At 34.6% G+C, this 26,496-nt stretch overlaps 1 protein-coding gene across 1 annotated transcript in view; it reads right to left on the bottom strand.

Annotated features, from left to right (window-relative positions):
* Positions 1 to 1,072: 1,072 nt before the first annotated feature.
* The window catches only part of LOC127547611 (actin, cytoskeletal 4-like), a 65,984-nt gene continuing 40,560 nt past the window's right edge, over positions 1,073 to 26,496 (bottom strand). The window contains exon 2 of the mRNA XM_051974528.1: positions 1,073 to 1,663. Coding sequence (XP_051830488.1) covers positions 1,073 to 1,663 — 591 coding nt within the window. The remainder of the gene's footprint in view (positions 1,664 to 26,496) is intronic.

The following is a 26,496-nucleotide window of genomic DNA, read 5'->3' on the forward strand; positions in this document are numbered from 1 at the left end:
TCTATAAACAATTTTTCTAACCATCTTCTGTCTCATCTCTTCTTACTCTTCTAGCAGTCAGCTTTTTGCTGTCTCCTATATTCTGTCTTTATTTTTCATCTTTCATTTCATTTTCTGGCATTTAACACCTCAAATCAGGGTCTTCTTGTGTTCACTGATCGATTTATAAATTGTGACATGAAATTCCCCAAATCTATCTTTCTGTTACAAAAGATCCCATCAGTTTATATAAAATTATCTAATAGATTCCAGAGATATTCTCAGAATTTCTCAGTGATATCCTTCAAAATTCTCAAAATAATCATTTGTAAATTATATAAAATGAACACAATGACTAATGTCATCATTATCACAATACTTTTCTTTCAAATAAGTCTTCTAAAATACATTTTTTTTCCTTAAGAACAGTTTCCTCTTTCATTCTCAGAATAGTCTGCATCTTTCCTCAATTTTTTTTTATCTGAAGACTATGTTCCAAAGCTAATTTTACTAATGTCTCACACCAAAAAAAAAAAAAAAAAAGTCTGCCTATTTCAGCTACAAAAATAAAAATGTCCAATTATATTTTATGCACTTATGCTTTTTGCAAGAATGCAAGTTTCTTGAGGGCAAGAAATGTTTCACTTTTTGTCTTTATATTTTCAAGTTGTAGTCTAATGCTGGGTATAATAATTACTTATTGATTTATTATTTGCTATCAAATGCATAATACTAAATAAATATCACAATATTAATTAACAAGAGTGAAATAACAGCCTGTCCTCTCTCCTTTTCTCCTTGTTCTGCCAATAAATCTAATGTTATTTTATGATATAATAGTAGAAATATAATATTTAGAGCAAAGGTATTTTGCGATACATAATTCCTCCTCCCCAGACCATATCTTCAGTTAGGTGTTAGTTTCTGAGGAATACATGTAAGGAAGTCCACTTAAGAGCATATCTAGAAGGGGATGATCAAAATAATGAATATATTGGAATCCATTCAACATGTGGATGAATTAGATAAATTGAAGATATTTAATCTGGATAAGAGAAGGATGTGGGAAGATAATATTGCTATTTTTAAGTAACTAAAGAACAGTCATATGAAAAAAGAGAAATGGTAGAATGCAAGAAGAGAATGGTAATGGGCCAGATTCATCATATTCTTGCTCGCTGATCCACATCTGCTGGAAAGTGGAGAGAAATGACAGAATAGAGCCACCAATCCAGATGGAATACTTATGTTCAGCAGGGGCAACGATCTTAATTTTCATGGTGCTAGGGGCCAAGGCTATGATTTCTTTCTGCATTCTGTCAGTAATACCAGGGTACATGGTAATAGTAACACCAGACGATACTGTGTTGGCATATAAATCCTTTTGGATATCAACATCACACTTCATGATAGAATTGAAAGTGGTCTCATAAATGCCACAGGATTCCATACCCAGGATGGATGGCTGGAAGAGGGCCACTGGACACCTGAACCTCTCATTACCAATGGTGATCACCTGGCCATCAGGAAGCTCATAGTTCTTTTCTAGGAAAGAGGATGAAGCAGCAGTGGTCATCTCCTGTTCAAAGTCCAGGGCAACATAGCACAGTTTCTCCTTGATGTCACAAACCATTTCCCTTTCAGCTCTAGTAGTGAAGCTATACCCTCTTTCTGATATCCTGGGCTTCCAACAATGGAAGGAAACACAACTTGAGGAACATCATCCCCAGCAAAGCCAGCTTTGCACATACCAGAGCCATTGTCAATCACAAGAGCAGCTATTTCTTCCATTTTTGTTTAATCTGAGGTTGTGAACTGTTCTAGTCTCAGAATTTAGAGCCAGGGGAAAGGGAGGAGGGCAAATAAAGGGAGAACGTCTAAAGAAGCCTACAAGTGCTGCGGGCTAATGCCTTTTATACCCAGGCCATGATGCAGAACATGGGAAGACAAGGTCCCTTTTGGCAAACGACTTCCAGAGAGATTCATCAATGCTTTCAATGTGATAAAGGAGGGCATCTGAAAGTTCAATGTTGTCATAGAGACAGAGTGAAAAGACAGGGTGGGAGAACAAGACCCAAAATCCCATGTCCAAAATGTAACACAGGCTTCCATTGGGCATCAGGCTGTAGATTGACTCAGAGAAACAGAAAGTGAGCCTCAGCTCCAGGGACATCAGAATGTAGATTGACCCAGGGAAATGAGAAGCAGGGGCCAACTCCAGGACCCCAGGCAAAAAACACTTGGGGCATGATGGCAGCTGAGGTTACACCCAGAGAGTCTTTAGAAGTTCAGTATTCAGACATGACCAATTAGCCAAGAAGCAATCTGATGAGAGAAAGGGATTACATGATCAATCAGCCAAAAGGCAACCTAATGAGAAAAAGGAATTGTAATTAGGAAGAATACAGGTTTTATAACCGAACAGAAGGGCAATGTCCAGTGTGAGCATCTCTAATGTAATTGCCAGGTGATAAGGAGTGATCCCAAAAGTGGTGAATGGAAGGGACCAGATAGGTTAATTGCTTGGGGGAGAGGATTTTCTTGTATCTCTACAGATGGAGAAGGAATCAGATGTATATTCAACTTATCCATTGGAAAGAAACAGAAAACAAAGGAGAAAACTCAAGAAAAATCCGGTCGTTCCATCTATGACTACATTGTCACTTAAAAAGCATGACTGTTAGCCCAATGTGAATGGCAATAGCCTCATGAACATCAAAAATTGTTGATAAAACTGTTACAGAACTTCAAAAGCTGCAGGAATCTTTGGATTCTCTGAGACATAAGTTTTTTGCAGGACTTGAAAACTATCAAGAATCATTGGATTCCCTAACATATCGTAAGACTGTTGCAGGACTTAACAATCTGCAGGATTCATTGGATTCCCTAACACATGTAGTAATGGATAATAAATTGGTTTTGGACTATCTCTTGGCTGCTGAAGGTGCCATATGAGTGATTGTTATTTATATACCCTCCTTCTTGGACAAATGGAAATCGTTTACAATACCATGTTTCAATTTTAGCCCAGAGGAAACCCGCTAACAAAATCTGGTTTGGCTGTCCATTTCCCTTTGGTGTTTTCACCTCCCTTCCTGAAACATCAGGGTGGGTGTGATCACCTCCTTTTTTTGGTATTTTCACCCCCCTTTCTGAGAAATCAAGAAAGTGTGATCACTTCCTTTTTGGGGTTCTTACCTCCCTGAGAAGTCAGGGAGGGTGTTGACCACTTATGTTCTAAAACAAAAGGACGGAGGAGATGTAATGGCCCAGAACTCTGGAGAAATATACTTGAGGCAAGGATTCTTATAACAAGGTATTAATTAATTCAGTGGAATTGATAAGACAATGGTTTCTAGTTTAGCATGATGATTAATAGTTCTCTAGTTCAGTATGATTGATTTAATCTTACATCAAATAATGGTTCTCTAGTGATATAATGATTGGCTTATACTCAGTATGATGAATTGATTTAATTGTAATAGAGTATAAAAACTGAGGACAAACTCAGCCACAGAGAGAAGACTTAACCAGCCTCATGGTGGCTATCCTGCCTTCATCATCTCTCCACTAAGACCAAGGACTCGGGCTGGTCCCAAGATCCTCCAGAGAGCTACTGTGTTTCCCCGATAATAAGACCTATCCCGAAAATAAGCTCTCCCCTTACTGTGTAAGATTCCTCTAAAATAAGCCCTCCCCCGAAAATAAGCCCTATTGAGATTGCTACTGTAGTGAAGGTGATCCCCTGAGCTACATGCTACATTACGGTACCTTCTGTATGCACCGTCCCTTCCTTCCCTCCCCCCCATTGTGAAACCCACACCGCACTCCAAGCTGGATCCAATCAGAGCTGCAGCAGTGAGTGTATCATCCTGTTCTTCCCCAGTGATGCAAATGCATGCTGGTGCCATTGAGAGCAGTGTCGCAGAGGAGAGCTGAGGCAGGACAACATAAAAACCTGGTATGTAAGTGGGAGTGAGGGGGCATGATGGAGGATAAAAGGGGCATGATGAAGGATAAAAGAAGAACTCAGCCAGCACTCACTGTGCTAAAAAAATGAAGAACTTCCTTGCAGAGAGAAGAATAGATCAAGTAATAATTCCTGCAGGAATGACTGCCTATCTCCAGACCCTTGATATGGCAATAAACAAGCCATTCAAGGACCATTTGTGCATGGAAGTCAATGACTACAATGAAAATAGAATGGAAAGAAATCAGCGTGGAAACTTTGTGAAGCCCTGTCTGCAAGAAGTCGTGACTTGGGTGAAGAAGTTATGGGATAAAATTACTGACAGCTGTGTTGCCAAGGCACTGCGAGCAGGTTACCTGGACAAGACATGTTCATTTAAAGAGAGCTATATTGCTGGACATGACAGATTGGGTCCATTTCTTCTGAAGGAAATAGAGGCACAAGATATCCAGGACGGAATTCAGGATATGGACACTTATGACAATATTGTTGAAGAAGATGACATGATCATTATTGAATAAAGGAACTTTTTTTTTGTTCACATTTGCCTGTTTATTAAAATTGCTGTCAATGTTCATTAAAATAAGCCTTCCCCTGAAAATAAGCCCTCTGGAGTTTTTCTGTCCAAAAAAATTAATAAGACAGTGTCTTATTATTGGGGAAACATGGTAATCTGGACACTATATTTTAATCCACCCTGGTGTGCGGGCCCTAGAAAGCAATGGTACATTTTGTTATCCCAATTTGATGGCTTTAGAAAGCAGGACATTAATTTGGATGTGGAGACTGCTGAATGGCTGGCTGACTGAAACTGCTGGTGCAAACTGGGAGACTGAAGGAAACAATAAAGACTTTGGACTTTATCCCTGACTATTCTTGTAATTGTTCTGCTGATATCAAGGCTGGTCCCAAGACCTCCAGAAAGCTAACTGGAACCTTACAAACCTACAGATAGACAAAAGTTATTTCAATGTCAGGATGAACTTCCAAACCGTGAGAGCTTTCCAAATAGAATCTTAATATATAAGTTCCTCCATATGTTCCTACTCACTGGAAGCTTTCAAGTAGCAAGGAATCACTATTGATTGGGAAATCATGGAGTTAATTCCTGTAGAGACAGATATTGAATTAAATGACTCAAAAGGTCCCTTTCAATTTTCAATTTTCATGATTCAAATTAGTTTAAAATCAGTTATTTTAGTATCTGTTTGAGTAGATTTTATATGCAAATTAATATGATAATTATTTATTAATATTATCACTGTTTCATTTTCCAATTGCATGATATACCCGAAGAATTAGGAAACAGAGGTCAATGAAGCTGATATGCATTTTTCTTTATGCATTCATAACTTGATTTTTCCCCTAATCTTTAACACATTATATGAATTCTGTGGCTCAAGGGCCTGCATGAATGTCATTGTCAAGTTATCTATTGGTAATTATGTAAAATCTTGCACATGTTATTTTCCAGTGTTTTTGAGGATGGAACTACATTGGTACAAAGTATGCCACAAACTCTAGAAAACTGTATTTACTCTGATTATCATCTTTTTTATTTATTTATTTTTTTGATAAAAGCTAACATATGAAATGATATAACTAATGGGGAGGTCTAATGAGTTCTATAATTGATGGCACAAACAAAATAACATCTCCCCAAGAGAAAAAAACAAACTTGAATTCTTGGTTAGGTAAAGAGCTATAGTAGTCAGAAGCAACATGAATTAGATTTCAAGATAATATTATGAAAGATGATGTTGGAAAAATAGTAACCATTTATCTCCACAGAGCTAGGAATTCTACTAAAGTCAATGATTAGTAAATGATAAATATGTTGATAGTTACCTAGCTATCGTTCCCTTGAAGAATTCAAGGGAATCTAACTGACCAATAATCAATCAAGGATCATTAATTTTATTTTAAATTTTTTTATTATAGCTTTTTATTTACAAGATATATGCATAGGTAATTTTACAGCATTGACAATTTCCAAAGCTTTTGTCCCAACTTTTCCCCTCCTTCCCCTTACCCACTCCTCCAGATGGTAGGTAGACCAATACATGTTAAATATGTTAAAGTATATGTTAAATACAATATATGTATACATGTCCTTGCAGTTATTTTGCTGCACAAAAAGAATGAGACTTCGAAATAGTGTGCAATTAACCTGTGAAGTAAATCAAAAATGCAGGCAGACAAAAATAGAGGTATTGGGAATTCTATGTAGTGGTTCATATTGTTTTTCCAGAGTTCTTTCACTTTCACAGAGTGGTTCAATTCATTACTGCTCTATTGGAACTTGTTTGTTTCATCTCATTGTTGAAGAGGACCACGTACATCAGAATTGATCATCGTATAGTAGTGTTATTGAAGTATATAATAATGTTCTGGTCCTGCTCTTTTCACTCAGCATCAGTTCATGTAAGTCTCTATAGGCCTTTCTGAAATCATTCTGCTAGTCATTTTTTTTTTTTTTTTCATTTCCCAGTGTTCTTTCTTTGGATGTAGCTGCTTCGGTCCCTCATTGCTCAATTAAAACTGAGTTAGTTCTCTTTTTCAAAGAAATCCATTTCCATCAGAATACATCATCATACAGTATTGTTGTTGAAGTATATAATGATCTCTTGGTTCTGCTCATTTCATTTAGCATCAGTTCATGTAGGTCTCTCCAAGTGTCTCTGTATCCATCCTGCTGGCCATGTCTTACAGAACATTAATATTCCATAATATTCATATACCACAATTTACCCAACCATTCTCCAGTTGGTGGGCATGCATTCAATTTCCAGTGTCTAGCCACTAAAAATAGGTCTGCAACAAACATTTTGGCAAATACAGGTCCTTTTCCCTTCTTTAGTATCTCTTTGGGATATAAGCCCAGTAGTAGCACTGCTGGATCAAAGGGCATGCACAGTTTGATAACTTTCTAGGCATAATTCCAGATTGCTCTCCAGAATGGTTGGATTTGTTCACAACTCCACCAACAATGCATCAGTGTCCCAGTTTTCCTGCATCCCCTCCAACATTCATCATTATTTTTTCCTGTCATCTTAGCCAGTTTGACAGGTATGTAGTGGTATCTCAGAGTTGTCTTAATTTGCATTTCTCTGGTCAATAGTGATTTGGAACACTCTCTCATATGAGCGGAAATAGTTTCAATTTCATTATCTGAAAATTGCCTGTTCATACTTTTGACCATTTATCAGTTGGAGAATGGCTTGATTTCTTATAAATTAGAGTCAATTCTCTATATATTTTGGAAATAAGGCCTTTATCAGAACCTTTTAGTATGAAGATGTTTTCCCAGTTTGTTCCTTCCCTTCTAATCTTGTTTGCATTAGTTTTGTTTGTACAAAGGCTTTTTAATTTGATGTAATCAAAAATTTCTATTTTGTGATCAATAATGGTCTCTAGTTCATCTTTGGTCACAAGTCTGAGAGGTAAACTATCCTATGTTCCTCTAATTTATTTATAATCTCATTCTTTATGCCTAAATCATGGACCCATTTTGATCTTATCTTAGTATATGGTGTTAAGTGTAGGTCCATGCTTAATTTCTGCCATACTAATTTCCAGTTATCCCAGCAGTTTTTGTCAAATAATGAATTATTATCCTAAAAGTTAGGATCTTTGGGTTTGTCAAACACTAGATTGCTATAGTTGAGTATTTTGTCTTGGGAACCTCACCTGTTCCACTGATCAACTAATCTATTTCTTAGCCAATACCAAATGGTTTTAATGACTGCTGCTTTATAATATAATTTTAGATCAGGTCCAGCTAGGCCATCTTCATTTGATTTTTTTTTTTCATTAATTCCCTTGAGATTCTCGACCTTTGGTTCTTCCATATGAATTTTGCTGTTATTTATTCTAGATCATTAAAATATTTTCTTAGAAGTCTGATTGGTATAGCATTAAATAAATAGATTAGTTTAGAGAGTATTGCATTCTTTATTATATTCATTTGGCCTATCCAAAATCACTTAATATTTTTCCAATTATTTAAGTCTGACTTTATTTGTGTGGAAAGTTTTTTTGTAATTTTGCTCATATAATTCCTGGCTTTCCTTTGGTAGATAGATTCCCAAATATTTTATGCTGTCAACACTTATTTTGAATGGAATTTCTCTTTGTATCTCTTGCAGCTGGATTTTACTGATGATGTATAAAAATGCTGAGGATATATGGGGATTTATTTTGTATCCTGCAACTTTGCTAAAGTTATGAATTATTTCTAATAGCTTTTTGTAGAATCGCTGGAGTTGTCTAACTATACTATCATATCATCTGCAAAGAGTGATAGTTTGGTTTCCTCATTGCCTACTCTAATTCCTTTAATCTCTTTCTCAACTCTTATTGCAGAGGCTAGTATTTCTAATACAATATTGAATAATAATGGTGATAGTGGGCAACCTTGCTTCACTCCAGATCTTACTGGGAAAGGTTCCAGTTTTTCCCCATTGCATATGATGCTTACTGATGGTTTTAAATATATGCTCCTAACTATTTTAAGGAAAAGTCCATTTCTTCCTATTCTCTCAAGTGTTTTTATTAGGAATGTATGTTTGATTTTATCAAATGCTTTTCCTGCATCTATTGAGATGATCATATGGTTTTTGTTAGTTTGATTATTGATATAGTCAATTATGCTAATGGTTTTTCTAATATTGAACCAGCCCTGCATTCCTGGTATAAATTCTACTTGGACATAGTGTATTATCCTGGGGATGATTTTCTGTAATCTTTTTGCTAATATTTTATTTAAGATTTTAGTGTCAGTATTCATTAGGGAGATTGGTCTATGATTTTCTTTCTCTGTTTTCAACCTATCTGGTTTAGGTATCAAAACCATGTCTATGTTGTAAAAGGAATTTGGTAGGGCTCCTTCATTCCCTATTTTTTCAAATAGTTTATATAGCATTGGAGTTAATTGTTCTTTAAATGTTTGGTAAAATTCACATGTAACTCCATCTGGTCCAGGGGATTTTTTCTTAGGGAGTTGGTTAATAGTTTTTTCTATTTCTTTTTCTAAAATGGGACTGTTTAGGATATTTACTTCTTCCTCTGTTAGTTTAGACAAGCTATATTTTTGGAGGTATTCTTCTATTTCATTTAAGTCGTCGAATTTATTGGCGTAAAGTTGGGCAAAGTAACTCCTTTTTTTTTTTTTAATTTTTATTTAATAATTACTTTATATTGACAGAATCCATGCCAGGGTAATTTTTTTTTTACAACATTATCCCTTGCACTCATTTCTGTTCCAATTTTTTCCCCTCCCTCCCTCCACCCCCTCCCCTAGATGGCAAGCAGTCCTTTATATGTTGGATATGTTGCAGTATATCCTAGATACAATATATGTTTGCAGAACCGAACAGTTCTCTTGTTGCACAGGGAGAATTGGATTCAGAAGGTATAAATAACCCGGGAAGAAAAACAAAAATGCAGATAGTTCACATTCGTTTCCCAGTGTTCTTTCTTTGGGTGTAGCTGCTTTTGTCCGTCATTTATCAATTGAAACTCAGTTAGGTCTCTTTGTCAAAGAAATCCACTTCTATCAAAATATGTCCTCATACAATATCGTTGTCGAAGTGTATAATGATCTCCTGGTTCTGCTCATTTCACTTAGCATCAGTTCATGTAAGTCTCGCCAGTCCTCTCTGTATTCATCCTGCTGGTCATTTCTTACAGAACAATAATATTCCATAACATTCATATACCACAATTTACTCAGCCATTCTCCAATTGATGGGCATCCATTCATTTTCCAGTTTCTAGCCAGTACAAATAGGGCTGCTACAAACATTTTGGCACATACAGGTCCCTTTCCCTTCTTTAGTATTTCTTTGGGATATAAGCCCAATAGAAACACTGCTGGATCAAAGGGTATGCACAATTTGATAATTTTTGGGGGCATAATTCCAGATTGCTCTCCAGAATTGTTGGATTCGTTCACAACTCCAACAACAATGCATTAATGTCCCAGTTTTCCCGCATCCCCTCCAACATTCATCATTATTTTTTCCTGTCATCTTAGCCAATCTGACAGGTGTGTAGTGGTATCTCAGAGTTGTCTTAATTTGCATTTCTCTGATCAATAATGATTTGGAACACTCTTTCATATGAGTGGTAATAGTTTCAATTTCATCCTCTGAAAATTGTCTGTTCATATCCTTTGACCATTTATCAATTGGAGAATGGCTTGATTTCGTATAAATTTGAGTCAGTTCTCTATATATTTTGGAAATGAGGCCTTTATCAGAACCTTTAACCGTGAAGATGTTTTCCCAGTTTGTTGCCTCTCTTCTAATCTTGTTTGCATTAGTTTTGTTTGTACAAAGGCTTTTTAATTTGATGTAATCAAAATTTTCTATTTTGTGATCAGTAATGGTCTCTAGTTCATCTTTAGTCACAAATTTCTTTCTCCTCCACAAGTCTGAGAGATAAACTATTCTATGTTCCTCTAATTTATTTATAATCTCATTCTTTATGCCTAGGTCATGGACCCATTTTGATCTTATCTTGGTATATGGTGTTAAGTGTGGGTCCATGCCTAATTTCTGCCATACTAATTTCCAATTATCCCAGCAGTTTTTAACAAATAATGAATTCTTTTCCCAGAAGTTAGGGGCTTTGGGTTTGTCAAACACTAGATTGCTATAGTTGACTATTCTGTCTTGTGAACCTAACCTTTTCCACTGATCCACTAATCTATTTCTTAGCCAATACCAAATGGTTTTGGTGACTGCTGCTTTATAATATAATTTTAGATCAGGTACAGCTAGGCCACCTTCATTTGATTTTTTTTTTCATTAATTCCCTTGAGATTCTCGACTTTTTATTGTTCCATATGAATTTTGTTGTTATTTTTTCTAGATCATTAAAATATTTTCTCGGAAGTCTGATTGGTATAGCACTAAATAAATAGATTAGTTTAGGGAGTATTGTCATCTTTATTATGTTCGCTCGGCCGATCCAAGAGCACTTAATATTTTTCCAATTATTTAAGTCTGACTTTATTTGTGTGGAGACTTTTTTATAATTTTGCTCATATAAATCCTGACTTTCCTTTGGTAGATAGATTCCCAAATATTTTATGGTATCAACAGGTATTCTGAATGGAATTTCTCTTTGTATTTCTTGCTGTTGGGTTTTGTTGGTGATGTATAAAAATGCTGAGGATTTATGGGGATTTATTTTGTAGCCAGCTACTTTGCTAAAATTATGAATTATTTCTAATAGCCTTTTAGTAGAATCTCTGGGGTTCTCTAGGTATACCATCATATCATTTGCAAAGAGTGATAGTTTGGTTTCCTCATTGCCTACTCTAATTCCTTTAATATCTTTCTCGACTCTTATTGCCAAAGCTAGTGTTTCTAATACAATATTGAATAATAATGGTGATGGTGGGCAACCTTGCTTCACTCCAGGTCTTACTGGGAAAGGTTCCAGTTTTTCCCCATTGCATATGATGCTTACTGATGGTTTTAAATATATACTCCTGACTATATTAAGGAAAAGTCCATTTATTCCTATGCTCTCAAGTGTTTTTATTAGGAATGGATGTTGGATTTTATCAAATGCTTTTTCTGCATCTATTGAGATGATCATATGGTTTTTGTTTGTTTGGTTATTGATATAGTCAATTATGCTTATAGTTTTCCAAATATTGAACCAGCCCTGCATTCCTGGTATAAATCCTACTTGGTCATAGTGTATTATCCTGGTGACAATTTTCTGTAATCTTTTTGCTAATATTTTATTTAAGATTTTAGCATCAATATTCATTAGGGAGATTGGTCTGTAATTTTCTTTCTCTGTTTTCAGCCTACCTGGTTTAGGTATCAGTACCATGTCTGTGTCATAAAAGGAGTTTGGTAGGACTCCTTCAATCCCTATTTTTTCAAATAGTTTATTTAGCATTGGAGTTAATTGTTCTTTAAATGTTTGGTAGAATTCACATGTAAATCCATCTGGTCCTAGGGATTTTTTCTTAGGGAGTTGATTGATAGTTTGTTCTATTTCTTTTTCTGAGATGGGACTGTTTAGGATATTTACTTCTTCCTCTGTTAGTTTGGGCAGGCTATATTTTTGGAGGTATTTTTCTATTTCATTTAAGTTGTCGAATTTATTGGCATAAAGTTGGGCAAAGTAACTCCTAATTATTGCTCTAATTTCCTCTTCATTAGTGGCGAGCTCTCCCTTTTCATTTTTAAGACTAACAATTTGATTTTCCTCTTTCCTTTTTTTAATCAGATTTACTAAGGGTTTGTCTATTTTGTTGTTTTTTTAATAGAACCAACTCTCAGTTTTATTAATTAATTCAATAGTTTTTTGTTTTTTGTTTTTACTTTCAGTTTTATTGATCTCTCCTTTTATTTTTAGAATTTCAAGTTTAGTGTTTGACTGGGGTTTTAAATTTATTCCTTTTCTAGCATTTTTAGTTGCAAGCCCAATTCATTGACCTTCTCTTTCTCTATTTTATGCAAGTTAGGCCTCTAGAGATATGAAATTTCCCCTTATTACCACTTTGGCTGCATCCCACACATTTTGGTATGACATCTCATTATTGTCATTTACTTGGGTGAAGTTATTAATTATATCTATGATTTGCTATTTCACCCAATCATTCTTTAGTATGAGATTATTTAGTTTCCAATTACTTTTTGGTCTATTTTCCCCTGGCTTTTTGTTGAATGTAATTTTCATTGCATCGTGGTCTGAAAAGGATGCATTTACTATTTTTGCTTTACTGCATTTGAATTTGAGGTTTCTATGCCCCAATATGTGTTCAGTTTTTGTATAGGTTCCATGAACTGCTGAAAAGAAAGCCTCCTGTCTCCATTTAATTTTCTCCAGAGATCTATCATATCTAAATTTTCTAGTATTCTATTTACCTCTTTGACTTCTTCCTCATTTATTTTGTGGTTTGATTTATCTAATTCTGAGAGTGCAAGGTTAAGTTCTCCCACTATTATGATTTTGCTGTCTATTTCTTCTTTCAGGTCTTTTAATTTTTTTTTTTTTAAGAATTTAGATGCTATACCACTTGGTGCATATATGTTTAATATTGATATTGCTTCATTATCTATACTACCCTTTAGCAGGATATAGTGCCCTTCCTTATCTCTTTTAATTAGATCAATTTCTGTTTTTTCTTGATTTGAGATCAGGATGGCTACCTCTGTTTTTTTGATTTCACCTGAAGCATAGTAGATTCTGCTCCAACTTTTTACCTTTACTCTGTATGTATCTCCCTGTTCAGGTATGTTTCCTGTAAACAACATATTGTAGGATTCTGGCTTTTGATCCATTCTGCTAACTGCTTCCTCTTTATGGGGGAGTTTATCCCATTCACATTTATGGTTTAACCATAAAACCATTTAACCACTTCCAATTTTGTATTATTTGCCATCTTGTTAAGCCCTGTTTATGCTTTTCTCCCTTCTTTCCCCCTTCTGCCCCTTCCCAGTATTAAGCTTGTGAGCACCACTTGCTTCTCACAGCCCTCCCTTTTTAGTATCCCTCCCCCAGCCTTAGCATTCCTTCCCTATCTTACTCCTTTTTCCTCACATATTCTGTATTTCCTTCTGCTTAGTTTATTCCTTCCCTTTTCACTTTTCCCTTCCCACTTTTCAATGAGGTGGGACAAATTTCACCATAAATTGAACATGTCTAAAATTTTTCTCTTTAAGCCAATTCTGATGGCAGTAAGATACCCACTATATTCATTCCTCTCCATTCTTTTTTCTCAGATATAACAGGTTTCCTTTGCCTCTTCGTGAAATGTAGTACCCCCACTTTACCCTTTTTCTGTTACAATGTCCTTTCCACCTCCATTTTCTAGAACAAGGTATACATGTATTCTTTATACATCTTTATAGCAGAAATATAGTTCCCAAGATTTCTTTTTTCCTTTTTAGGTTTCTCTTGAATTCTATATTTGTAGATCAAACTTTTTGTTAAGTTCTGTTTTTCTTTTTTTTTTTTTTTTCATCAAAAATAGGTGAAATTTGCTTATTTCATTGAATGTCCATCTTCTTCCCTGGAAAAAGATGCTCATTCTGGCTGGGTAAGTTATTTATGGTTGCATACCGAGTTCCTTAGCCTTTTGGAACATCATATTCCAGGTCCTTTGATCTTTTAATGTGAAAGCTGCTAGATCCTGGGTAATCCTTATTGTGGTTCCTCTATATTTGAATTGGGTTTTTCTAGCCACTTGCAGAATTTTTTCCTTCATCTGAGGGTTCTGGCATTTGTCCCCTATATTTCTTTTTTTTTTTTAATATAAATTTTATTTTATTTAATAATAACTTCGCATTGACAGAATCCATGCCAGGATAATTTCTACACGACATTATCCCTTGCAATCACTTATGTTTCATTTTTTCCCCTCCCTCCCTCCTCCCCCCCCCTCCCAGGATGGCAAGCAGTCCTATATATGCTAAACATGTTGCAGTATATCCTAGATACAATACATATTTCCAGAACCGAACAGTTCTCTTGTTGCACAAGGAGAATTGGATTCGGAAGGTAAAAATAACTCGGGAAGAAAATCAAAAATGCAAATAGTTCACATTCATTTCCCAGTATTCCTTCTTTGGTTGTAGCTGTTTCTGTCCATCATTTCTCCAATGAAACTCAGTTAAGTCTCTTTGTCAGAGAAATCCACTTCCATCAGAATCCATCCTCATACAATATCGTTGTCAAAGTGTATAATGATCTCCTGGTTCTGCTCATCTCACTTAGCATCAGTCCATGTAGGTCTCTCCAAGCCTCTCTGTATTCATCCTGCTGGTTATTCCTTACAGAGCAATAATATTCCATAACATTCATATACCACAATTTACCCAGCCATTCTCCAATTGATGGGCATCCATTCATTTTCCAGTTTCTAGCCACTACAAACAGGGCTGCTACAAACATTTTGGCACATACAGGTCCCCTTCCCTTTTTTAGTATCTCTTTGGGGTATAAACCCAATAGAAACACTGCTGGATCAAAGGGTATGCACAGTTTGATAACTTTTTGGGCATAATTCCAGATCGCTCTCCAGAATGGCTGGATTCGTTCACAACTCCACCAACAATGCATCAGTGTCCTCGTTTTCCCGCATCCCCTCCAACATTCATCATTATTTTTTCCTGTCATCTTAGCCAATCTGACAGGTGTGTAGTGATATCTCAGAGTTGTCTTAATTTGCATTTCTCTGATTAATAGTGATTTGGAACACTCTTTCATGTGAGTGGTAATAGTTTCAATTTCTTCATCTGAAAATTGTCTGTTCATATCCTTTGACCATTTATCAATTGGAGAATGGCTTGATTTTTTATAAATTTGAGTCAGTTCTCTATATATTTTGGAAATGAGGCCTTTATCAGAACCTTTAATTGTAAAGATGTTTTCCCAGTTTGTTACTTCCCTACTAATCTTGTTTGCATTCGTTCTGTTTGTACAAAGGCTTTTTAATTTGATATAATCAAAATTTTCTATTTTGTGATTGGTAATGGTCTCTAGTTCATCTTTGGTCACAAATTTCTTTCTCCTCCACAAGTCTGAGTGTCCCCTATATTTCTTGATGTTTTGATTTTAGGATCCCTTTCAGTAGGTGATCAATGAATTCTTTCAATGTCAATTTTACACTCTATTTCAATGACTTTTGCATAGTTCTCTTTGATAATTTCCTGGAAAATAGTGTCCAGGCTCTTTTTTTCATCATATTTTTTCTGGGAGTCCAATAATTCTCCGATTGTCTCTCCTGGATCTATTTTCCAGATCTGTTGTTTTCCCAAGAAGGTATTTCACATTTTTTCCCATTGTTTGTTTTTTTGGTTTTGTTTTACTGATTCTTGTTGTTTCCTTGAGTCATTCAATTCCATTTGTTCGATTCAGATTTTCAATGAAGTATTTTCTTCACTCACTTTTAAAATATATTTTTCTAATTGTTCAAGTGAGTTTTTAAGTGAGTTGTTTTGTTCTAATTTTTTTTTCCTTTTTGCCAATTTTTTTTTTTTAAGAGAGCTATTTTCTGTTTCCAGTTCACTAATTCTATTTTTCAACAATTTGATTTCTTTATCCATTCTGTCTTTAAATGAGTGGGATGACTTCTCCAGACTCTCTTGCCAAGCCTCCTTCTCCTTTTCCCATTTTTCTTCTAGCTTTCTTATGAGAGCCTTTTTAATTTCTTCTATGAGATTCATTGTGCTGAGGAACAGATGATGTCCTCCTTTGGGGATTCAGATGGAGACTGTCTGTTTTTAGTGTCCTCAGGGTTTAGAGTTTCCTCTCTAGCCATATACAAACTGTCAATGGGTAAGGTTTGTTTCAATTTTTTGCTCATTTGTTCAGAGAAGAATCAAAGACAAAGTAGCAAAGAAAAAAAGAAAAAAAAAACCCAAAAGGAATCTGCTTTCTTTTTGGGGCTGGGTGGTGTTACAGAGCTTTCTCTACAGACTGCGGGGAGCAGCAGTGAGGCACTAAAAGGACAGCTGATGGCTGTGCTGCGCCTGCGCTCTGAGACTTTGTATCAGAGTGTGCTGAGACACCGTGGGGGAAGGTTGGCCAGGTTATGAGAGACTCCATAGGATCGGGGTTGTCTTCTTCACCCCCTGTGTTTTTAGCTTCTCTGCTTATCTGATGGCTTGCTGCCAGGGTAAATTATCCAATCTTGTAGCAAAAATCTCTCCACAGAGATGGCTTAGATCATAGCATACCCACCCCCCTCCCCCCCCGTCTCCCTAGCAGGGAAGATCAAGCAGGTCTGCTTGACTGTGAGCTGCCTGCTGAGTTCTCACTGCTGCTCCCTGCCCTCAGCATGCGCCAGATTTAAAACTGTCCCCACCCTCAAACAAAAACAGACCTTTCCTGGTGAATTTCAAGTATATCTTCTGTTGGTAACTATTTGTGTGTGTTTTTTTTTTTTTTCAATCAAGCATTAATTCAGAGGCTTATCATGAAATGAATTCTGAGAGAAAATATGGAGCTTACACAGTTGTGTGCCTCCTCTCCACCATCTTGCCAGAAATCCTGTTGGTCATTTCTTACAGAACAATAATATTCCATAACATTCATATACCACAATTTATTCAGCTATTCTCCAATTGATGGGCATCCACTCAGTTTCCAGTTTTGGACCACTACAAAGAGGGCTGTCACAAACATTCTTGTATGTCCAGGTCCCTTTCCCTTCCTTAAAATCTCTTTGGAACATAAACCCAGTAGTAACACTGCTGGATCAAAGGGTATGCACAGTTTGGTAACTTTTTGAGCATAGTTCCAAATCACTCTCCAGAAGATCACATTGTACACAACAATGTATCAGTGTCCCAGTTTTCCTACATCCCTTCCCACATTCCACGTTGCCTTTCCCTGTCATTCTAGCCAATCTGACAGGTGAGTAGTAATATCTCACTTTTGTCTTTATTTGCATTTCTCTGATTAATAATGACTTGGAGCATATTTTCATACGACTAGAAATAGTTTCAATTTCTTCGTCTGAGAATTGTCTGTTCATGTCCTTTGACTATTTATCATTGGAGAATGGCTGGATTTCTTATAAATTAGAGCCAATTCTCTGTATATTTTGGAAATGAGGCCTTTCAGAACCTTTGACTGTAAAAATGTTTTCCCAGTTTATTGCTTCCCTTCTAATCTTGTCTGCATTAATTTTGTTTGTACAAAAACTTTTCAATTTGATATAATCAAAATTTTCTATTTTGTGATCAATTATAATCTCTAGTTCTTCTTTGGTCATAAATTCCTTTTCTTTCATGAGTCTGAGAGGTAAACTATGCTGTGTTCCTCTAATTTATTTATAATCTCATTCTTTATGCCTAGGTCATGAACCCATTTTGACCTTATCATAGTGTACGATGTTAAGTGTGGGTCAACATCTAGTTTCTGCCATACTAATTTCCAAGTTTCCCAGCAGTGACTTCTTATCCCAAAAGCTGGGGTCTTTGATTTTCTCAAACACTAGATTATTAAAGTTATTGACTGTTTTGTCCTTTGAACCTTACCTATTCCACTGATCAACTAGTCTATTTCTTAGCCAATACCAAATGGTTTTAGTAACTGCTGCTTTATAATATAATTTTAGATCTGGTACAGCTAGGCCATCTTCAATTGATTTTTTTTTTTATTAGTTCCTTTGAAATTCTTGACATTTTGTTTTTCCATATGAACTTTGTTGTTATTTTTTCTAGGTCATTAAAATAGTTTTTTGGGAATCTGATTGGTATAACATTAAATAGATAATTAGTTTAGGTAGTATTGTCATCTTTATTATAATTGTTCACCCTATCCAAGAGCATTTAATATTTTTCCAATTGGTTAGATCTGACTTTATTTGTGTGGAAAGTGTTTTGTAGTTTTGTTTCTGGTTTCCCTTGGCAGATAGATTCATAAATATTTTATGCTATCAGTAGTTACTTTAAATGGAATTTCTCTTTGTAACTCTGTTGGATTTTGTTAGTGATATATAAGATATATAAGAATGCCGATGATTTATATGGGTTTATTTTGTATCCTGCAACTTTGTTTAAGTTATGAATTATCTCTAATAGCTTTTTAGTAGAATCTCTGGGGTTCTTTAAGTATACCACCATATCACCAGCAAAGAGTGATAATTTGATTTCCTTATTATCTACTCTGATTCCTTTAATCTCTTTCTCAACTCTTATTGCCAAAGCTAGCATTTCTAATACAATATTGAATAGTAATGGTGAGAGTGGGCAACCTTGTTTCACTCCTGATATTATTAGGAATGGTTCCAGTTTATCCCCATTACATATGATGCTTACTGATGATCCTGACTATTTTAAGGAAAAGTCCATTTATTCCTATATTCTCAAGTGTTTTTAATAGGAATGGATGTTGAATTTTATCAAATGCTGCTTCTGCATCTATTGAGATAATTATATGGTTTTTGTTAATTTGGTTATTGATATGGTCAATTATACTAATAGTTTTCCTAATATTGAAACATCCCTGCATTCCTGGTATAAATCCTACTTGATGACCATTACTTTTAAAAGGAGAGGTTTAAAATAAAAGGGGAACATCATTAACATATTATAATAATGTTTTTTCCATTGTTTTTTTCTTCTTTTCTATTTTTATTGTTGCCATACATCAAAAGCTTTTTTCTTACAAAAGCTTTTCTAATCTCTTTGGGATACAAACGCAGTTAGAGACACTGTTGGATTAAAGAGTATGCACAGTTCGATAACCCTTTGTGTATAGTTCTATCTTGGTCTCTAGAACAGTTGGATAAGCTCACAAATCCACCAGCATTATTTTAGTGAACCCCTTTTCATACATCCTCTCTGATATTTATCATTATCTTTTCCTGTTGTCTTAGCTAATCTTAGGGGTTTATTGTGATATATCAGAGTTGTTTTAATTTGTATTTCTATAATCAAAGTTATTTAAATAGGCTAATTTTATTTAAACATCATTTTAAGTATCATGTCTCTGACCAACAATCTGTTATCATTTATATTATCTACAGAATAAGTTACAAATCCCTGAATTTGTTAGCCAAGGACTGCCATAATACAACTCTAACCCACTTAATAGTCATAACCACCTTTTCACTTAACTAAATCATTTACTCCAAAACATGAGACTAACTTTTCACTTAACTGAACCATTTACTCCAAAATAAGTGGTCTAATTACTGTTTCCTCTATTCTGTAGAAAATTTACCAGACTTCCCCATTGCCCTCATCATCCTGAATTGTTTATACTTAGTTCTTTGAGGTTGATGCAAAAAGAAACAATAATTTCACAGAAACTACTCTATCAGATTATCTTTTTGGAGTATATATATATATTTATTAAGGTTTTTAATTTTCAAAAGATATGCATGGATAATTTTTCCAAAATTAACCCCCACAAAACCTCATGTTCCAATTTGCCCCCTTCTTCCCATCCCTCCCATAGATAACAAGTATTCAAATATATGTTAAACATGGCAAAGTATGTTAAATCCAATATGTGCATACAGATTTATACAATTATCTTGCTGCTTAAAAAAATCAAATCAAAAAGGAAAAAAAAAAGACAAAGAAAATAAAATGCAAACAAACAAGAAAAAGAGTGAAAATGCTATGTTGTGATATACAATCAATTCCCACAATCCTCTCTCTTCATTACAAGATCATTAGAACTAGTCTGAATCATCTCATTGTTGAGAAGTACCACATCCATCAGAATTGATCATTGTATAATATTGCTGTTGCCATGTACAATGATCTCCTGCTTTTGATCATTTCACTTAGCATCAGTTCATGTAAGTCTTTCCAAGTCTCTCTGAAATATCCTGCTGATCATTTCTTGTAGAACAATAATATTCCACAATATTCATATACCACAACTTATCCAACTTCTGTCCAACTTATGGGTATCCACTTAGTTTCCATTTCTTGCCACTATAAAAAGGGCTGCCACAAACATTTTTGCACATGTGGTGGACTATATCTTTTAAATAAAATTACCTTTGTAATACAAATTCACTTTCTGGCTTTCTCAATGGTACCACAAATGTTTACTCACCTAGAAGTTTAGTCATCTTCTAGACTTCTTATATTGGAAGTGCTTTTTAACTCTTTCTCTAACTGGCTGGTTGTTTCCAAAACTTTCATTTTGTAAAATATATCCTGATCAGCAATGTCTTCATTACTTTCCAGGCTCTACTCCTAACTTTCTGGAGTTTTTATAACATGTCATACCACCAAATGCCTTCTCTTTGACCTCTTATTGTTCTTTTATGTAATGAATTTCCTCCATTAGAACAAAAGCCCATTTAAGGCAGGGACTCACTTCATACTACTTTTTACATCCCCAGCTCTTAGCACAGTGCCTGGGCATAGTCATGAATATTTGTTGACTTGACTTCCTCTGGGGACCAATACTTCTTTTAATGTTTCTGAAATGGATTAGCTTTTATAAGATTCCTTCTCAGTCCTTTTCATTTATTATCAATGTTACTTTCCTTTACTCCTTTTTAAAAAATTGCTCTTTACATTTTTTTTTGCAATTTAAATTTTCATGTTTAAATTTGTATATCCAAGTAGTTTGCAATATTATTTAGAATTAGGATGATGTTTTATATGTCTTCCTATCCCAACTTTTATCTAGTACAATGACTTATCTATTAAAAATACTTAAAAGGTATTGTATTCCATTGATAGAAACACCTTACTATATATAATCCTATATATTTACCTTATATCTCTCTAAAGATAATTCAAATTCTATGAACGAAAGATTCTTTTATGTCATTTTTTTCTTCCTAAAATAAATTTTCAAAGTATAGGCATAATTTTGGTATCAAAAATAATTACGGAATCAAGATATTGGCTGTGGCAATGTTAAATGAATGAAGTATTTCAGGAGTATATATGATACAGGGTGCTTTAGGTTGTGAAATGATTTTTTCAGGCCAGTGAAAAACCATTAAACAAAGTAGAGTAGCTGGTTAATTCATAATACCCCAGTAACCTAAAAGAGTTAATGAACCTGCAACAGCATTTAATTTATACCCAGAAAATTACCTAGAAAGAACTGGTCCATTTATTCATAGAGCAGTTCAACCAAAATTCATTTACAACCTATCTTTTTTAAAAGCAAGATTTTCATGAAAGGATTCCCTTAATTTGTAGTTTTAACTTTAAACTCAGGAATAGAAAGTTGAACAAAAATCACTTTTTAAAATATTATTTTAGAATTAAAGAATCATAGGATTACAGACTTGAAAAGTAGCAACACCTACCCAAATCATGGTCAGTAATAAAGAATATGCCATTTCTCAAGGCAGCCCATTTTATCTTTGTATAGCTCTCATTGTTGGAAAGTTTTTCTTTCTTTCTTTCTTTCTTTCTTTTTTTTTTTTTTTTTGTATTAGTTAAGGCTTTTATTTTTTTATTTTATTTATTTATTTTTTTATAATAACTTTTTATTGACAGAATCCATGCCAGGGTAATTTTTTTTACAACATTATCCCTTGCACTCGCTTCTGTTCCGATTTTTCTCCTCCCTCCCTCCACCCTCTCGCCTAGATGGCAAACAGTCCTATATATTAAATATGTTGCAGTATATCCTAGATACAATATATGTTTGCAGAACCGAACAGTTCTCTTGTTGCATAGGGAGAATTGGATTCAGAAGATAAAAATAACCCGGGAAGAAAAACAAAAATGCAAATAGTTTACATTCATGTTGGAAAGTTTTTCTATGTAGTGATTTAAATGTGGCTCTTTGTAATGTGACCCCTAATTCTATACTCAAGAGATAATAAGAATAAATAAGTAACTTCCTACTCTTCAAATACATGAAAATATGCACCAATCTAAATCTTTCCTTATCTTGACTGGTTCCTTAAACAATTCTCTATTCTGGCTAGATTCTTTTGATTGCATAGTTCCTAAAATGTGACACACAGAATAGGAGAGAAAAAAACACACTAACTATTCTAGATTTGTTTTGACTATGTCAAACTATATATAGAACTATTAACACCCGTGTTCAGGACAATATGCCTCTATAAGTGAAACTTAATGTCCCTTTAGTTTCTGTTTTTTTTTTTTTTCTTTTTTCTTTTTCTGCTATGTCACTCTCTCGACTAATGTTCAATTTCCAATATATTAAGACTTTTAATGTATTTTAAAGCTATCAATGAATTTAACATATTTAACTTTTTTTCATTGGATTATTGTTTCACTATGCTCTCTTCATTTTTACTTTTCTTTTTTTAACTAAAAAATACTGTTCTTTACATACTCATGTTAAATTTTATCTCATTAGATTTAATATATATCTTAGCCTATTTTAGGTCTTTTCTGGAACCAGTCAGAACCATCATGGGGCAATAATTAAAGAAATCTCAAAGTAGGAGAAAGGTAGTGAACTAACTTTAACAAGCTTTTTACTAAACCCATAATTTTTGCTGAGTGCTGGTGATACAAGAATGAAGCACTTCTCCATACACATCTGCCCTCAAAATATTTACATTGAACTGAAAGATATATAGAAGCAAATAATTAAATACAAAGTAGATAAAGTGTGTTCAAATATTCAAATGGTATAATATAATTTCTCATTTATTAGGAAGAGTTATGTAGAAAGCACTTTCTAATTTCTCTGCCAATCCTCAGGAACTTCTTTACCCTGAAACGTTACAATGATCTCAGAATTCATAACTTAGTATAATCCTGGAGCCTTCCTTCTGATTGAATACCTGATGCCAGAAATTACAACAAAGGAGGGCACTCAGGTCAGCCATATTTTTTATTTCTCATGAGTTTGATCTCTGGATTTATTTGCCTTTCTCTGTCCTATTGATTTCTATAAGATGCTCAACTTTTGTGCTTTAGAGTGAATTTAGAGTGATTTCAATTCTTGCTGCCAAATGGAATCATTGACAGAATGTTTAGAAATGATAGACTTTTGCTCTTAGGGGAATGTAGAATCAGTAAAAGGACTTTGCATGAAAAAAAGGACTAAACATGAAAATTTAAATTGCAAAAAAAATGTAAAGAGCAATTTTTTAAAAAGGAGTAAAGGAAAGTAACATTGATAATAAATGAAAAGGACTGAGAAGGAATCTTATAAAAGCTAATCCATTTCAGAAACATTAAAAGAAGTATTGGTCCCCAGAGGAAGTCAAGTCAACAAATATTCATGACTATGCCCAGGCACTGTGCTAAGAGCTGGGGATGTAAAAAGTAGTATGAAGTGAGTCCCTGCCTTAAATAGATATCTATATCTATATAGATAGATATAATTATACTTAATAGACATTATTAATCTATTTTCCCTTGTGTGAGTGGACAGATCAAATTCTTTTGAGTGATTACAGATTTCTTTCATGAGGCTTTTCAATGATTTAAGGATTTATGTAATAAGCACAATATCATCCTAATATAGAAATAATTGGAGGACCACATCATTATCTACATGAAATTTCTTTTTAATCTGGTCTCTGAACAAAATTTATTGATCACATTGATGAATACTTTCAGTGAACAGATTTCTCTGTTTTATATGCAGGTGGTTATTGGAAGAGTCGTTTCTGTTCTCATATCTTCCAATCCTCGATGATCTTGGGAGTCATTGTGTTATAAAAGATCCTTAAGGCATCATTTTCTTCATGTTGAATGTTATTTCACAATAAATAAAAAAAGCACAAAATGAAATATCATATTATTTTTATATCATTTCTGATTTGATAAAAGATACCTCTAATTAATGACCCTCACAAAAAATTTGGATAGATGGAGAAGTAGACATATGTGTTGAAATATATACAAAGTAATGGAGGTAGATGCTAACGAAAGTTTCCTGAATAAAGTAGCACTTGAGTATAGTCTTATGGGACAAAGAAGTTCATATGGCGACAGGAGGGGAAATACATCATCTAAAAGCTAGGCAATTTCAGTAACAAAAGTTCTGTTGTATCTTTATTCTAGAAACTGAGTTGATAAATATGCTAGACAAATGGTCATGCAGTCTTTGCTTAAAAATCTTCAAGGAGAATGAACACAATCAATCTATTCCACTTTTGGACAGCTCTATTTGTTCGTAAATTTTCTATAGCATCAAGTCTAAATTTTACTCTTTGCAACTTTCAATTATGATTTCTAGTTGTGCTTTGTGAAACTAAGCAAAACAAACTTCTTTATAAGAACATTTCAAATAAATGAACATAATTTTCATGCCCCTGGGACAACTAGGTGGTACTATGGATAAAGTGTTGGGCTTGGAAAGCCTTCTCTTTCAAATTCAACCTCACACACTTACAAACTGTGTGAACCTGGGCAATCATATAACCCTCTTTGTCTCAGTTTTTTATCTGTAAAATAAGGTGAAGGAGGAAATGATAAACTATCCTAGTACCTTTGCCAAGAAAGCCCTAAATGGGATCGCAAAGAGTCAGATAGGATTGAAACAATTGATCAAACTACATAGTCCTATAATTAACAGACAATAATACCCACAAATCAGTCAACAAAAATGAATTGATAAGTAGATGGAATACTTTGTGTACAGATTTCATAACATTCTCCTCTGGGCCCTATCTCATACTGGAGTACTTATGATCCATTGTTGGAATCCTTACTAACTGCTAACTAATTAGAGTTGATCTAATCTTACAAGAAGATGTTTTGGGCAGAACCTGAAACAAGGTACTAAGTAGAACTAATTAATACAAGGCTTGTGTTCACACCTTTACTCATTGGAGTTCAATGAGTTCACACCTCCCTTGAAGCTCTTTGGGCCAGAGAGCACTATGGGAGAAAACCCACAATCCCTCTCTTGAGCATAAATAGAGCTTCAATGGGCCAGTCAAGGAAGTTCTTCAGAGTGAAGAAGCTACAAGTCGAGATTTCACCGGAATGACATGAAAAGTAGAGCTGGCTGGAAGTTGAAGAAAGCAGAGGCAGAGGCTGAAGGACCAGACCTTTGGATTTGGCGACATTTGGAGAGAGCTCTTGGAACCAAGCAGAGCGATAGGCCTCTAAGCTAACCGGGCTATATTGGAGATAATAAAAGATCTGAACTTTTATCACCTGGCTGCGTTTTGAGAAGAAAAAGCTCACCACATTTTGGCGCCCGAACAGGGACCGACAAAATCCTGATTCCAGGGAAGGCACCCAGAGAGAACTTTTATAATATTTTAAAGAAGAACAAGAACCCAACAATCCATAGCCATTATTGCAAAACCTCTGCCTAAGTTCTCAGCTCTCATCAGAAGATGCTGAATCTTCTTTTGTGCTTCTCAGTTTAATTTATTCTAGCTTCTTAAGAAAAATGTTTGTATTATCCTTGTACTATGTTCAGACATTGGTCTCATGCTCTAACTGCCCCATAAATAATGTTTTTCTTCAGAGTCTGTGTGAGGAGGTGAATACTAAGGATACTTTCAGCACTTTTTTTTTTCTGAACAAGATACTGACCTCTCCACATTAGTAAATTCAGCTCCTATACAGTGCCCAACAGGACTCATACTTTGAACTTCTATGGGCATTAATGTTCTTCAAACTTCTTATGTCATAAAAATGGAAAAGGTAGCTTTCCCCCTTTCCTCTTAGTAAGATCTTGAATTCCCATATCTCTCTTTAAGATGCCAGCTTCCACTTGTATCAAAGTGTTTCCTATATTCCTGTGATTTTTATAATTCTGTTATCCACTCTAAAGTGTCAAAGTCCTAAGCTAAACTATAGTGTTGCCAACAACTATCATTCAATCAATCAATCAACAAGCATTTAAGCCAAACATGTATTAGACTCCATGTACTCTACTAAATGCTAGGCTTAAAAAAAGTGAAGTTGATTTTTTTGCTCTATTCTAACTGGAAAAAATGGCAAGTATATCCTTATACCTAAATGAGTCTTATCAACTTGGAAATTTCCTTCAGTGATGCACAAACCTTCCACACTTTCCCATTCTGTGTGACTTATTCATGTTCTCTCAAAAGCGTGTTACAGGGTGGGGCACAGATCTTGCTCACTTGTATTTGATATTTTCAGGGTAATAGTGGCATA

The sequence above is a fragment of the Antechinus flavipes genome, chromosome 1 (genome assembly GCF_016432865.1).
Source record: "Antechinus flavipes isolate AdamAnt ecotype Samford, QLD, Australia chromosome 1, AdamAnt_v2, whole genome shotgun sequence".
NCBI lineage: Eukaryota > Metazoa > Chordata > Mammalia > Dasyuromorphia > Dasyuridae > Antechinus > Antechinus flavipes.